This window comes from Chiloscyllium punctatum, chromosome 26 (assembly GCF_047496795.1).
Source record: "Chiloscyllium punctatum isolate Juve2018m chromosome 26, sChiPun1.3, whole genome shotgun sequence".
In the NCBI taxonomy this organism is placed as follows: domain Eukaryota; kingdom Metazoa; phylum Chordata; class Chondrichthyes; order Orectolobiformes; family Hemiscylliidae; genus Chiloscyllium; species Chiloscyllium punctatum.
Window position 1 is genome coordinate 56517593 of NC_092764.1, and position 14977 is coordinate 56532569.

The 14977-nt window shown below is 40.7% G+C and overlaps 1 protein-coding gene across 1 annotated transcript; it reads right to left on the reverse strand.

Annotated features, from left to right (window-relative positions):
- Positions 1-548: 548 nt before the first annotated feature.
- Positions 549-11458, reverse strand: LOC140453244 (chymotrypsin-like protease CTRL-1). Its single transcript, XM_072547818.1, has 7 exons — positions 11410-11458; positions 10902-11005; positions 10181-10260; positions 8847-8928; positions 1967-2150; positions 1741-1868; positions 549-707 (listed from the first exon to the last, which is right to left on the reverse strand). The coding sequence occupies exons 1-7, from the start codon at positions 11456-11458 to the stop codon at positions 549-551; spliced, it is 786 nt and encodes a 261-aa protein (XP_072403919.1).
- Between the last annotated feature and the right edge of the window lie 3519 nt (positions 11459-14977).

Sequence of the window (14977 nt, forward strand, 5' to 3'; positions counted from 1 at the left end):
AGGGAAGTGGAGGATGTAAACAGGGGAGGGAGCAGTGTAAAACAATAGAAATCAAATCATATAAATGTTGTGTATGAATTGAATTTGGTGTGTGTATGTCCTCTGCCTTATAGACACTGGACAACACACCCACTTGCAAGTGTAAAATAAATGGCACTACTGATTCAGATCTTGTCTCGGACTGAAATTATTGAAGTGAGTGGGCTATGTTTCTCACACATTGCTGTCTAAATAGACGGCTTAATTTCAATTTTTGCACTTCTTCAAAAAAAAAGTATCTGATTTGGACCAGTATCTAACAATACAGATACTTGCTGCCTTTCTGGTATCGACTATTGACTTTATGCCTGAGGTTTCAGCTTAGCAAGTCAGAAAATTTGTGTTCACTTGTTTTTGGCTCCTAAGTTCTGATTCCAATCAGAGCAGCTCAATGTTTGGAATTGATGCTAATACAGTCACAGTGTAAACTGAAACAATGAAAGAAGAGGGAGACTGAATGCAGGCTCATTTTTATATTAATTTGGTATGTCCCAAGTTGGTCACACTCACTAGTAATAAATGTATTGATCAACAAATGAGCGTAATTTGGAAACGCGGGCATAAACTGCAGGACTGTATATATTGCAGTTTACTGTTCCCCAAGAAACAATGCCAACTAGGTTCCAGCCGGTATTTCCATAGCAAACAAGAGGTCCTCCAGAATCACCCTGAAATTTAAAAAATAGAAAACCTTAATATTCCATAAAATGAAATTCAAGCAGTCTTCCCCACAAAGCTTTCTATATGTAATTTAAAAGGAAAAGGATTAATACATTCCTATTGAAAGTTATGGTAATGTCTCAGATCCCTAATGGAAAGGCTAAACTAACATGGTGTATCCAGCAGAGGGTTTTTTCCCCCTCATTGTTTAGATTCTTTCCAACAGATTGAATTCCATGAAAGACTAACTAATAATTGATTAAATCATTGGCAATCAAAAAACATTCCAGTTAATGGCAAAGTAACTTTATTTCAGGAAGTTAGAAATCGCACAACACCAATTTATAGTCTAACAAGTTTATTTGGAAGCACTAGCTTTTGGAGCACTGCTCCTTCATCAGGTGGTTGTCAGGAGCAGCGCTCCAAAGGCTAGTGCTTCCAAATAAACCTGTAGGTCTATAACCTGGTGTTGCGTGATTTTTGACTTTGTACACCCCGGTGCACACTGGCACTTCCAAATATTATGTCAGAAAGAGGAACAAAACAAGGTTATTCTATCACCACGAATTTTCAGTCATGCTGCAGCGCCCCCCTTGAAGTGAAGGCTATTTTGAGGAATTTGTGTGTGTATCATTGTACAAATAGTTCACTATTGGAGTGGGATATCACATAAATTCTGACTTAAAAACCTCACTCAGATCTCAGCTGATGAAAATGACTTAAAATAGAACCATTGATGCCAATTGAAGAAGCTGGCTATGGAATTCACTGAGTTTATTAGTCCCATAACCCAACTAAATGACAAATGCAAAAAAAAGTCCCATAAGTCTTATTGCATAAAATGATGGAAAGAAAGACCATCTGGCAAATTTTCTACAGTTTATTTGATTTAAATTTACTGTTATAATCAAAGTGACTTAAGCCTGTGTTATTCAAAACCTTAAGTCATAGAATTATAGTCACAGAGTCAGTGTATTGTAGACTTCATATTGAAGCCCACCCAGACCTTTAACATAGTCTAAAATTTCATGGAGCACCTACCTGGCAAGAGGAGGTTCCAGAAGCACCAGCACAAATCATAATGTCAGTGATTTTATTCCCCCAGTACTGTCGACAGGTTTGTGAATCAATAATAGGAATATTAGTTTGCATCAACTTGCTAGAGATGGCTTGGAGGAAACAAATGAGGGAAGCAAAAATTAATTATAAAGAATTACAAGATGATTGTTCAAAATTATTTCGGTGAAGTATTTTAGAAAATTCTTACCGCCTCCAGGTACTGTCCTTCCCCATCCAGTAGTAATACAGATTGTGCCTCCTGGAATGTCAGCATTAGAAGCAACAAGTCTGACTGGAGAGGCGTAGTAATTTATGTTGGCTGGGGAAGAGAGTCTGAGAAGAGTGCAGTCATAGTTCATGTTATAGGGGTTCCAGTAAGGATGGGTTATGACCTGTGACAATGATACAAAATGCCACTTATTCATTCTACATTTTTCATAAATAGTGTTAAAATAACTCAGGATGAAGTTGAAAGAAATTTGGGATGTATAGCCTATCCAGAGATGATGTGTTGAATGGTCTTCTCCTGAACCATAATTCTGTGATTCTATGGTATCATATCTACAAGGCCTAATGTATCTGACCAACATAAAACTATCATTGACAAAGTCAATAGTGTGACAGATGTGGTGATCACATAGTCTTGTGCTTCGGTCAAACCATACCTTGAGCATTGCGTCCTATTGCAGCTACAAGGAATTGGAGGAGACAGATGGAGAAAAACAACAAAGACATCCTGGGGTGAGTAGTGTTATTTCTGAGAAAAAAATACTGAACTTGAGCTTTGCAGCCTGGAAAGAAAACATTGAAAGGTGGCCTGGTAGGAGTATATGATGTGGAGGTGCTGGTATCAGACTAGGTAGACAGGTCAGAAGTCACTTCACCTGACAAAGGGGCAGCTCTATGAAAGTTTGTGATTTCAGATAAACCTGGTGGACTGTAACCTGGTGTCATGTGACTTCTGACCTTGCAGAAATAGATACAACTTTAAAGATAAAGAAATGTATAAACTGTTGTAATTCTTAGGCAGGAGTGGGGAAAGGAAAAGGGCTAAGTCAGTAAAAACTCATCTTAAGGTTGTTAATGATAATTTTCTCCTCTCACCTGGAGTGGGAACAGAGTGGGAGAGAACACTCTGAAATCACTTTAGAAAAAAAAAATCATAGCCATAACAGAGTCTAGTGTTGTTCTGCAACTGGGTCCAATAGCCTTTTTCATCAATAATATTTTGTGTATATCATTGCTGAGGTGGACATAACAACATAAGAAATAGGACCAGGAGTCAGCCACTTGGCCCCTCTAACCTGCCCTAACATTCAATAAGTTTATGGCTTATCTCAACTCCCCTCTTATGCCAGCTCGTCATAGCTTTCAACTCCCTGATATTTCTAAAATCTATCCACCTCCTAATTAAATACTTTCAGTCATATCCTCCATAACTGTATGGGCTGGAGAATTTCAGATATTCACTAATTCCCTTGTGCCTCATATTTAAATCAGTGCCTACTTATTCTGTAAATAATTCTCTAGTCTGAGATTCCCTCCACAAGCGGAAACATCTTCTCAACATCTATCCTATCAAAATTCTTCGGAATCGCATATGTTTCAATAAGATCACCCCACATTATTCTAAACTCTAATAAATTTCTAAATTTGGCCACTCTTGATAAGTCAATACCTACATCATAGGAATCGACTTAGTGAATCTCGTTCGAACAGCCTCCAAAGCTAGTATAACCTTTCTATAAAATGAAGGTAACAAAACTGTACAGTACATGGGGGGTGTGGCCTCACTAACACCCTGAACTGTTGTAGCAAGGCTTCCATATTTTTAAACTCCAACCCATAAGCAATAAAGGCCAATTTTCCATTTGTCACCTGAATTACTTGAAATATCTGCAAGCTAAAATTCTGTTTTCCATACACACGAACACCAAGATTCCTCTGCATTGAACATTTTTGGAGTCTGTCTCCATTTAAATAATGGTCTGCCTTTTGATTCTTCCTATTAAAGTGCATGGCCTCATTCTTTCCTATATTATGCGCCATCTGCCAAGTTTTTCCTCACTCACTCACTCAACCCATCTATATCCTCTTGTAGATTCCTTAGGTCCTCATCACAACATGTCTCTTAACTAATTTTGTGTCTTCAAATTTGGATACATTATACTTTGTTCCCTTAACCAAGTCATTAACATAAGCAATAAATGATTGAGGCCCTAGAATTAATCTTCATGGCATGCCACCAATGTCTTCCCAACCTGCCAATGACCCATCAATCCTATTCTGTCTTTTGTGTCTTAACCAATCCTCAATCCATGTTAATACATTAGTTGGATACAATGAGTCCCATCTTGTACAATTACTTTATATGTGGCCTCTTATCAAATGCGTTCTGAAAATCCAAATACATTGTATTTATTGGTTCCCCTTTAAAAACTCTGCTTGCTATACCCTCATAGCACTTTAGAAAGTTTGTCAAATGTGATTTCTCTTTCACAAAACCATGTTGACAGTGTTTGATTGCATTAAGCTTTTCAAAATGCCTTGTTATTTCTTCCTTAATAATAGATTCTAGCATTTTCCCAATGATATATTTAGTTAACTGGCTTATAGTTTCCTGCTTTATGTCTCCTTTCATTTTGAATGCAGATGTCACATTAACAGTTTTTCAATCCACTGGAACTCTTCTGGAATTCTATTAGGTCTGGAATATTTTGACCACTGTCTTTACTATGTCTGCAGCTACTTGCTTCAAAACCCTTGGCTGTACACCATAACGTTTTGATGATTGACTGCTTTTCAGTCCATTAGTTTCTCAAATACTTTGTTCCTCATGATGGGAACTGATACAGATCTTGCCTTTCATTAGCACTATGCTTATTTATCATCCGTAGAATATTATAGTGTTTACCACTATGAAGACCATTGCAAAATATTGTTTCAAATTATATGCCAGTTCACTGTTCCCTGTTATAAATTCCCCATTTAATCTTCCAAAGGGTCCCACTCTTACTTTAGCTATTCTCTTTCTTTATATCTTCTTGTAGAAGCTCTTACTGTTTGTTTTTATATTTCTTGCCAATTTCCTTTGATAATCAATTCTCTCCCTTTTCATTAGCTTCTTAGTCATCTATTGCTGGTTACTACAAAATCCAATCCTTTGGCCTACCATTAATTTTCATCACTTTGTATGTCTTAACTTTTGAATGGGATACTCTCCTTGACTGCCTTTGTCTACCACCAGCGATTCATCCTCATTGAATTCTTCTTCTGACCAGAATAAATTTGTGCTGAGCATCATATAATACCTGCTTATATGTCTGCCAATGTTCATCCATTGACTTTCCCTTTAGTCAACCTTCCCAGCCCACTTTAGACAACTCTTTCTTCCTATTACTGTAATTGTCTTTAAGTTCAGAAGTCTGGTTTGAGATCCAAATTGCTCTCTCTCAAATTGAATTTGAAATTCTGTTATGTTGTGATCACTACCCCTTAGAAGATCCCTAACTATGAGGGATTATTAGCTCTTATTAATTTTACCCCTTTGCACATTAATAGTTCTAGAATAGCCTGTTAATATGAAATTGTGCTTTAAGAAACAATTGCTGATGACTCTATAAATTTATCTTCCTCATCACTCTTGCCCATCTGATTTGTACAGTCAATATGCAGATAAAAGTCACCCATAACAATTGTAGTGCCCTTCTTACATCCTTCCATTATTTTCCAATTTATACATTACCATGCAGTGTAGACTATAGAGCCTGTAGACAACTCTTATCCATGACTTCTTTCCCTTGCTATGCCTTACTTCCACCCAAATTGATTCAACAACTTTTTCTATTTCATCTATATCACTACTCACCTCATGGCAGATGTTTTCTTTATTAAGAAAGCTACCCCGCCATTGTTTTTTGTCTATTCTGTTGGAATGTTGAATATGGATTAGTGGTGCTGGAAGAGCACAGCAGTTCAGGCAGCATCCAAGTAGCTTCGAAATCGACGTTTCGGGCAAAAGCCCTTCATCAGGAATAAAGGCAGTGAGCCTGAAGCGTGGAGAGATAAGCTAGAGGAGGGTGGGGGTGGGGAGAAAGTAGCATAGAGTACAATGGGAGAGTGGGGGAGGGGATGAAGGTGATAGGTCAAGGAGGAAAGGGTGGAGTGGATAGTTGGAAAAGGAGACAGGCAGGTAGGACAAGTCCGGACAAGTCATGGGGACAGATACTGAGCTGGAAGTTTAGAACTAGGGTGAGGTGGGGGAAGGGGAAATGAGGAAACTGTTGAAGTCCACATTTATGCCCTGGGGTTGAAGTGTTCCAAGGCAGAAGATGAGGCATTCTTCCTCCAGGCGTCTGGTGGTGAGGGAGCGGCGGTGAAGGAGGCCCAGGACCTCCATGTCCTTGGCAGAGTGGGAGGGGGAGTTGAAATGTTGGGCCACGGGGTGGTGTGGTTGATTGGTGCGGGTGTCCCGGAGATGTTCCTTAAAGCGCTCTGCTAGGAGGTGCCCAGTCTCCCCAATGTAGAGGAGACCACATCGGGAGCAACGGATACAATAAATGATATTAGTGGATGTGCCAGTAAAAATTTGATGGACGTGGAAGGCTCCTTTAGGGCCTTGGATAGAGGTGAGGGAGGAGGTGTGGGCGCAGGTTGTACAGTTCCTGCGGTGGCAGGGGAAAGTGCCAGGATTGGAGGGTGGGTTGTTTGGGGACGTGGACCTGACCAGGTAGTCGCGGAGGGAACGGTTTTTGTGGAAGGCGGAAAGGGGTGGGGAGGGAAATAGATCCCTGGTAGTGGGGTCTGCTTGGAGGTGGCGGAAATGTCGGCGGATGATTTGGTTTATGCGAAGGTTGGTAGGGTGGAAGGTGAGCACCAGGGGCGTTCTGTCCTTGTTACGGTTGGAGGGGTGGGGTCTGAGGGCGGAGGTGCGGGATGTAGACGAGATGTGTTGGAGGGCATCTTTAACCACGTGGGAAGGGAAATTGCGGTCTCTAAAGAAGGAGGCCATCTGGTGTATTCTGTGGTGGAACTGGTCCTCCTGGGAGCAGATCCGGCGGAGGCGGAGGAATTGGGAATACGGGATGGCATTTTTGCAAGAGGTAGGATGGGAAGAGGTGTAATCCAGGTAGCTGTGGGAGTCAGTGGGTTTTTAAAAAATGTCAGTGTCAAGTCGGTTGTCATTAATGGAGATGGAGAGGTCCAGGAAGGGGAGGGAGGTGACAGAGATGGTCCAGGTAAATTTAAGGTCAGGGTGGAATGTGTTGGTGAAGTTGATGAATTGCTCAACCTCCTTGCGGGAGCACGAGGTGGCACCAATGCAGTCATCAATGTAGCGGAGGAAGAGGTGGGGAGTGGTACTGGAGTAATTACGGAAGATCAACTGCTCTACGTAGCCAACAAAGAGACAGGCATAGCTGGGGCCCATATGTGTGTCCATGGCTACCACTTTGGTCTGGAGGAAGTGGGAGGATTCAAAGGAGAAATTGTTAAGGGTGAGGACCAATTCAGCCAAACGAATTAGAGTGTTGGTGGAAGGGTACTGTTGGGGATGTCTGGAGAGGAAAAAACGGAGGGCTTGGAGGCCCTGGTCATGGCGGATGGAGGTGTAGAGGGATTGGATATCCATGGTGAAGATGAGGCGTTGGGGGCCAGGGAAACAGAAGTCTTGGAGGAGGTGGAGGGCGTGGGTGGTGTCTCGAACGTATGTGGGGAGTTCCTGGACTAGGGGGGATAGGACAGTGTCGAGGTAGGTAGAGATGAATTCAGTGGGGCAGGAGCATGCTGAGACAATGGGTCGGCCAGGGTGGTCAGGCTTGTGGATCTTGGGAAGGAGGTAGAATCGGGCAGTGCGGGGTTCCCGGACTATGAGGTTGGAAGCTGTGGGTGGGAGATCTCCTGAGGTGATGAGGTTCTGTATGGTCTGGGAGATGATGGTTTGGTGATGGGGGATGGGGTCATGGTCGAGGGGGCAGTAGGAAGAGATGTCCTCGAGTTGACGTTTGGCTTCAGTGGTGTAGAGGTCAGTGCGCCAGACTACCACTGCGCCCCCTTTATCTGCTGGCTTGATGTTGAGGTTGGGATTGGAGCAGAGGAATTGGAGGGCTGCGCGTTGTGAGGGTGAGAGGTTGGAGTGGGGGAGGGAGGTAGACAGGTTGAGGCGGTTAATGTCCTGGCGGCTGTTCTGAAATATTGAGTTCCCAGTCTTGGTCACCCTGTAACTACATCTCTGTAATAGCTATCAACTCAAATTCATTTATTTTTATTTGAACTGTCAAGTCACCTATCTTGTTACAAATGCTGAGTGCACTCAGATAAACACCCTTAATCTTTAACTTTTAACCATTATTACTCTCTGTGGTTCTAATTTCTGCTGCACTCTTCTACATATATTTTCTACCCATTCCTGTCACACGTTGATTATCATTCACCTCTTCACTACCAAGTACCTCTGCGCTCCTGTCTCTTCTAAATTTTTTAAACTTCCCTTTAATTGAACTCTCCTCTCAACTAATTGGTTTAAACCCTACATGATTCATCAGGCACTGCCTTTGTTGTGATTCTGACTTGCTGCACACTCCTTTCATTGCTTCACTGTGTTGATGACTTGCTTAACACTGACTCCCATGGAGATAATATACAGGTTAGTTACATAAATAAATACATTAAGAAACTGTACTTTAGAACTGTTTCTATATCAAGTTGTGGATTGAAATTAAGAATTGACGGATTCTTCTTTTAAGCCAAAACATATCTGGGTAAGAAAAAGTGGAGAAAACTGAAAGAAAATCTTAAAATCTTAGTAACATTGGTGCTGGAATAAAGTGGAATTCTTAAAACTCCACAGTATGTGAAGTGTATTTGGTTTAAAGATCAAGAACATTTATTTCAAAAACTATATTTATTTAATATAATTCCATTACTACAAAGTTCCCTATTCAATCTTTTGGGATGTATTTTTTTCTGTGGTACTGAATATATTCCAAAGAAAATATAGTACAATAAGTCATTATTGGCAATTTATATTTAGAATCATCTTTATTCAATACTAAATCATTGTAAATTGGAATCTATGAACAGATACATACCTGGGAAACACTTTTAATTTGAAGTTGTTCTTCTGAGGAATACATGTCAAACTCTCCAAGTACAACTCGATGATACCCAGGGCTGTTAAAAATGAACTTATGTTAATATGTGATGAACATTTGACATTTTAGTTCTTACAAAATTTTTGTTAAATGTTTAGTTATTACAAATGTTCTGTCTTGTTCTCACTTAAATATCCAAGCAATGGAATAGTCTAGAGATTAAAAGTTGGGAAGTGAAATGATATTGCCCAATAATATCTGTCAAACATATCAGCCGTGGTGATGAGCTGCCTGCTCAAGGTGCCACTTTCTATTTATTGGGAGTCCAAGTGACAGAATGCAATATTTCCCACCTATCACCAATGTGCATGGTAGAGTTTGATCCCCCATATTCTGCTTTGTCACGATACCTAATTATCACAGACTTAATGCAGAGCTGGATGAAATGCAGTGCTCTTTATGGATTACTCATGCCTCACAGAATATGCAGGCTGCGGTTCACTACCTATACCTTTTCTGGATGTCATTATATACTAGAAATGATATTGAAACTCATTGCAAAAGACATGCTTTAAACTCTCTACCTGTCAGCATTAATACAAGCCTTCCCTATTGTGCCAACACTTGCAATGTTTGACACCATTATGGGCCTTCCTGGTACTAATACAACCACCCCAAATTAGAGTAAATTTAGAGATGGCTTTAGGCTGTTCATCGAGATCTAATTACAGTAACATTATCTGCACTTCATTGGACAAAATCAAATTTGGTTCCAAGAGGTGAGTAGATCTCCAGCACAATCCGCTACCACCAGCCCCCATTTGAGAAATTAATCCACTGAATGGACATTGAGGTTACGTAAGTGAACTATGCTGCACGGCAAGCATCGATCAATATGGTCCCAGAATTGGGTTTGCCATGTTGTTACATTTCATCATAGAATCCCTACAATGTGGAAGCAAGCCATTCAGCCCATACCAACCCTCTGAAGAGCATCCAACCCAGACCCACATCCCTATCCTATCCCTGTAACCCTGCATTTCTCATGGCTAATCCACTTCACCTGCACGTCCCTGGACATTATGGGGCAATTTAGCATTATGGGTCAGTCCACTAATCTGCACATCCTTGGCCTACAGGATGAAACCAGAGCACACAGAGGAAACCCACACAGACACAGGGAAAACATGCAAACTCCTCACAGTCACCCGAGACTGGAATTGATCCCAGGTCCCTGGCACTGTGAGGCAGCAATGCTAACCACTGAGCCACCATGCCACCCCTGCAATTTGTGCAACATAAATACAAATGGCTTGGTGTCAAATACTTACTTAAAATTGCAGTGGGCTGCAGTGATAACCCAGTTTTGATTTACTAGAGAGCCACCACAGAAATGTTGTCCATAAGAATCCTGTTAGGAAAGGTTTATTGAGGCAACAATTAAATCAAAGGAATTTAAATGCACAAAAATACAGAACTGAGCATATGCTGGAAACAAAACCAGAAAATGGTGAAAATGCTCAGCAGGTCAGGCAACATCCATGGAGCGAGAAACAAAGTTAATGTTTCATGTTGACGGCATTTCATCATCTGAACCATAAACATGATTTCTCTCTTCACAGCTGCTGCTTGACCTGCTGAGTATTGCCAGCATTTTCTGGAGCTTAAGGTATGTTAGATACAACAGGGGAGAACTCGGACCCATTTTCAGACACAAAGCAATTTCACAACCAAGCAATGATTGTGGGGAAATAACTACAAACAAAATGCATAGAGCGTAAATGAGCCCATCTTTTCGTCATCCCACACATATACCTGAAACTGGGTTTTGGCCCACTGCCTCTGCACATGCTGTTTTATGGCCCACTTGCTGAACTTTTCTTCAGCACTTGAAGGTGAGCAACTGTTCTTAGAAGTCACTCGAAAGCCACTATCAAGTAGATAAGTTGCAAATGATAATTTCATGTTACTGTACATGGACATCAGAGATTGAAATAAAACATTGCAAATTATGGTCTTTTACTGTATAAGTTATAATATAATTGCTGTTACCTGCAGAGAAACCTGCCATGGCCAGGATCCTGGTTGAGCATACTGTCCATTAACAATTCTGGATTCATAATTTTTGCTGGGATAGACAGATGGAGCAGCAGCAACTGTAAAGTACACACATTTTACCAATGGCAGCAAATATTTTTATTTCTCCTTTATAAAAGAACTGAATGTCAGTGTTTGTATTCTTAAAGAGGGTATCAGCAGTATTGAGTTTCCTGTGAGTTTATAAAATGCAGTGTTACTCAGTAGAAACTTAGTCAGGGAATACTTCAAATCACAATCACTCTTACATTTCTATGAAATGCAACTGAAGTTGCGAAAGCTAAGAATTATTTGAAGTTGAACATATATGCCTTGTAAAAAATGTTACTACGTCATATAAAAAAAAGCAAATTGGACAGCAGCACTTCAACTGTCTTTTTATCCAATGTATTTTAATTAAAATAACTCTTTGTTAATATTTTAACATGAAGGATCAAATCATTTTATTGTAGCTGTCACTTACCCGTAGTTACTGTGATGATAGTGAGACAGACAGTCCAGGGGAACCCCATGCTTACCTTCCTGGTTTGGTTGCTGTTTGTACAGGCAAGCCACCTTTTACAATTTTTGCTTAGCTGTCAGCCATATCAGTGACTGATATGGAATATTAATTTCCCAATTAACTGATAAACATGAAGGTGGATTTCTTCTACCCAAACAAACCCATACTTTACTTATTAATTGCCTTGCCTTGATGAAAACAGTTTTTGATTCCAGTTTGAAAAATAAGCTCACTGTGTGACACAGGATAGTTATTTTAATTTGCTTCTATTACATTGCCATGGATCCTGAAATCATGCACTTTCTCACTTCCAAACTATCTATCCCTATTTCAATCCATCTGCAACTGAAACCCTAGTCCATGGCTTTTCTTTTACCTCCAGGTTTGAGTATTTCAATGTTCCCCCCAATCAGCCTTCTATATTTCATTCTCCATAACCTTCAACTCATTCAAAATTCTGCCACCTTCATCATATCGCACAACAAGCCCCATTCATCTGTCTCTGCTGACCTATATTGCCTCAAACTTAAAAACTCTCCTTGTGTTTAAATCTCTTCATGCTCCTAATTTGGCAATCTTCCATGTCTCATCCAAACCTACAAATCTTGGACCCACCATTTCTCTGACTTTACTCTTTGTGAAACTCCCTTCTCCTTGTCCCAGACTGGTGACTGTTCTTCTGTTACCTAAGCCCAATGCTTTGGAATTTCTTCCCTAAGTTCCTCTGCCTTTCCTTGCGCCTTTTGTTGTACAGATTTTCTCTGCATACGTTAACCCCATTTTAACGCCTTTCCCACACATTTCCAACCATTAATCTGGAGCTGAGAGGACAATGAGCCAAATGGTCTTAAGCTGCGAGCAACTATAGCTCATAACTGGAGGTTTTTCACTCCAATGTGTCAAGACTCATTTGTGTTAAACACTGGCAAGCAATGTGACACAATTATCTCCCTGGACTTTATGTTGTTATATTCAGTTGTTACATGATAGAGATCCATGGAATCATTAAACTAAAAATGTTTAAAACTGCAAGTTGGGTGCAATGATGAAATAGAGTGCTCATCTGCCATTTTTAATTCAATTAATGCACTTTTTAGGACTTAAAAAAACAATAGTGAGGTAATTAAACATAGGAGCTGTCTAATTCTATATGGATCCTAAAGTTTTCTAAGGCAATGACATGACAGTTCTTATATGATTTTACAGTCATAATAATTATTTGGGAAAGAAGAATGGTTCATGAGAACACAAGAAACGTGCTGAGACTGGTCATGATGAAAATAAAGCAATACAATTTGTAATTTGGGAGTTAGAAGAAAACTTGTTGGTGTTGCTTATAGCCAGGGCAAAGTGATGGAAGCTGATCGAGAGGCAGGTGAATGAGACTGTAGTAGGGGTGTGGAATGGCCTGCCTGCAACAGTAGTAGACCCACCGACATTAAGGGCATTTAAATGGGCATTGGACCTACATGTGAATAATAATGAAAGGTGTAGGTTAGATTGGCATCAGATTAATCTCACAGGTCGGTGCAACATCGAGGGCCGAAGGGCCTGTACTGTGCTGAAACTTTCTATGTTCTATGTTTTATATGCATTAACACTTCTGTTCAAGCACATGGATAGATAGGTACACAATTGAAAGAAAGGGTAATCCAAGATAGAGGACAGGAAAAAGTTGTAGCTGTAAGAGCTGCTCCTTTTTTGAGGTATTTTCAGCGTTGAAGCAAATTTCCTCAACTTCTAGAAGCATTGATTCCTGTTTAATAAGCTGTTGCATTGTTATGGAACTTTGGAGGAGAAAAAGATCAAAACAGCAACACTTTTAAAAGGAGGAAGAGAGACAAAGGCAGAGACCATATGGCAGTGATTCAAATAGAGAAAGAAACCTACACTGCTGTCTGACCCAGCAGTAATCTGCACAGCTGCTGCCTTCACTGTCAGTTTTCAAGTATCTCTGGACATTGGAATTGATCCAAAAAAAAACAAACAGGTGAAATTCACAGCTGGCTTTATGTGTGGGAGCTCACAGCAGGAAAGCCAGTGGCTTTTTAAAGTGTAATCTTACATATTTTCTTTTGTAAATCGACAACAGTGAGTAGAGTGGGGTTTTTTGATTATATGTTATTATTGAGATCTGTCTCTTGATTAAACTTTAAGCATAGGTACTAAGCTAGCATGGAGTGGTGATTTTAGAGCAGTAAGACTGTGCTATTTTCTGGGTCTGTAGATTGTTAAACTGCAAAGATGGCCTTTAGCTGAAAATGTGTTGCTGGAAAAGCGCAGCAGGTCAGGCAGCATCCAAGGAACAGGAGAATCGACGTTTCGGGCATAAGCCCTTCTTCAGGAAGGCCTTTAGCAGAGTGATGTGCTCTTCCTGTTGAATGTGGGAGATTAGGGAGAGTTTCCAGGTTACTGATGATTATTTCTGCAGAAAATGTGTTTGGTTGGGAGACCGAATGGATCACATGAATCAATTGGAGCAGCAGTTAGGTGCAATGAGGAATTTACAGGAGCTGGGAGGTGTGATGGATGGCAGTTGCAGGGAGGGAGATAAACCACAGATACAGTTAGGTAGATGGTTGATATCCATGAAAGGTAGGAGAGGGAGACAGGTGGCGCAGGAGTCTCCTGTGGCTATCCCCATCTCAAACTAATATGCTGTTTTGGAAACTGTAGCAGGTGATGGGCTCTCAGGGAAATGGATCACTGACAGCCAGGTTTCTGGTACCGAGATTGGCTCTAATATAACAAGGGCGATGCCAGGTTGCAAGCGATCGATTGCGATAGAGGCACAGACAGACGATCCTACAGCTGACAACAAGACTTTAGAATGGTGTGTTGCCTCCCTGGAGCCAGGATCAAAGATATCTTGGAGAGGATACAGAATATTCTCAAAGGGGAGAGAGACCTGCAGGAGGTCATTGTATTCATTGGAAGTAAAGTCATAGGAAGTGAAAAGGATGAGATACTGAGGAGACAATATTACAAATTAGGCAGGAATTTAAAAAGGAGGTCCTCAAGGGTAGTAATATCTGGAATGCTCCCAGTGCTATGAGCTAGTGAAGATAAGGATAGGAGGATCGAGCAGATGAATGCATGACTGAGGAGCTGGTGCAGGGGAGGAGGGTTCACGTTTTTGGATCATTAGAGTGTCTTCTGTAGTAGTAGTGACCTCAATAAGAAAGACAGATTGCATCTGCACTGGAAGGGGTCTAATATACTGACAGGGAGACTTGTTAGAGCTGTTAAGGAGGATTTAAATTAGTGAGGGAGCAGTGGGAGACCCAAGATGATAGTGAGGAATCAGATCAGTCTGAGGTTGGTACAGATGGGAAAAGGAGTAAGTCAAACAAACAGGGCAGGCAGGAACAAAGTAGAGAATGAGGTAGGATAAATGAAACTAATTTATTTCAATGCAAGAGGCCTAACAGGTAAGGCAGATGAATTCAAGGCATGGTTAGAAATGTGAGACTGGGACTCCTAATAGCTATTACAGAGATGTGGCTCAGGGTTGGACAGGACTGGTAGC

Bases quoted from the DNA above. Each gene is read 5' to 3' on its own strand.
- LOC140453244 (XM_072547818.1), bottom strand. From the start codon at position 11,458: ATGGGGTTCCCCTGGACTGTCTGTCTCACTATCATCACAGTAACTACG. The intron at 10,261-10,901 runs GTAACAGCAATT...CTTTCCTAACAG, and splicing joins CATGGCAGGTTTCTCTGCAG to GATTCTTATGGACAACATTT. The intron at 8,929-10,180 runs GTAAGTATTTGA...CATTTTTAACAG, and splicing joins GCAGCCCACTGCAATTTTAA to CCCTGGGTATCATCGAGTTG.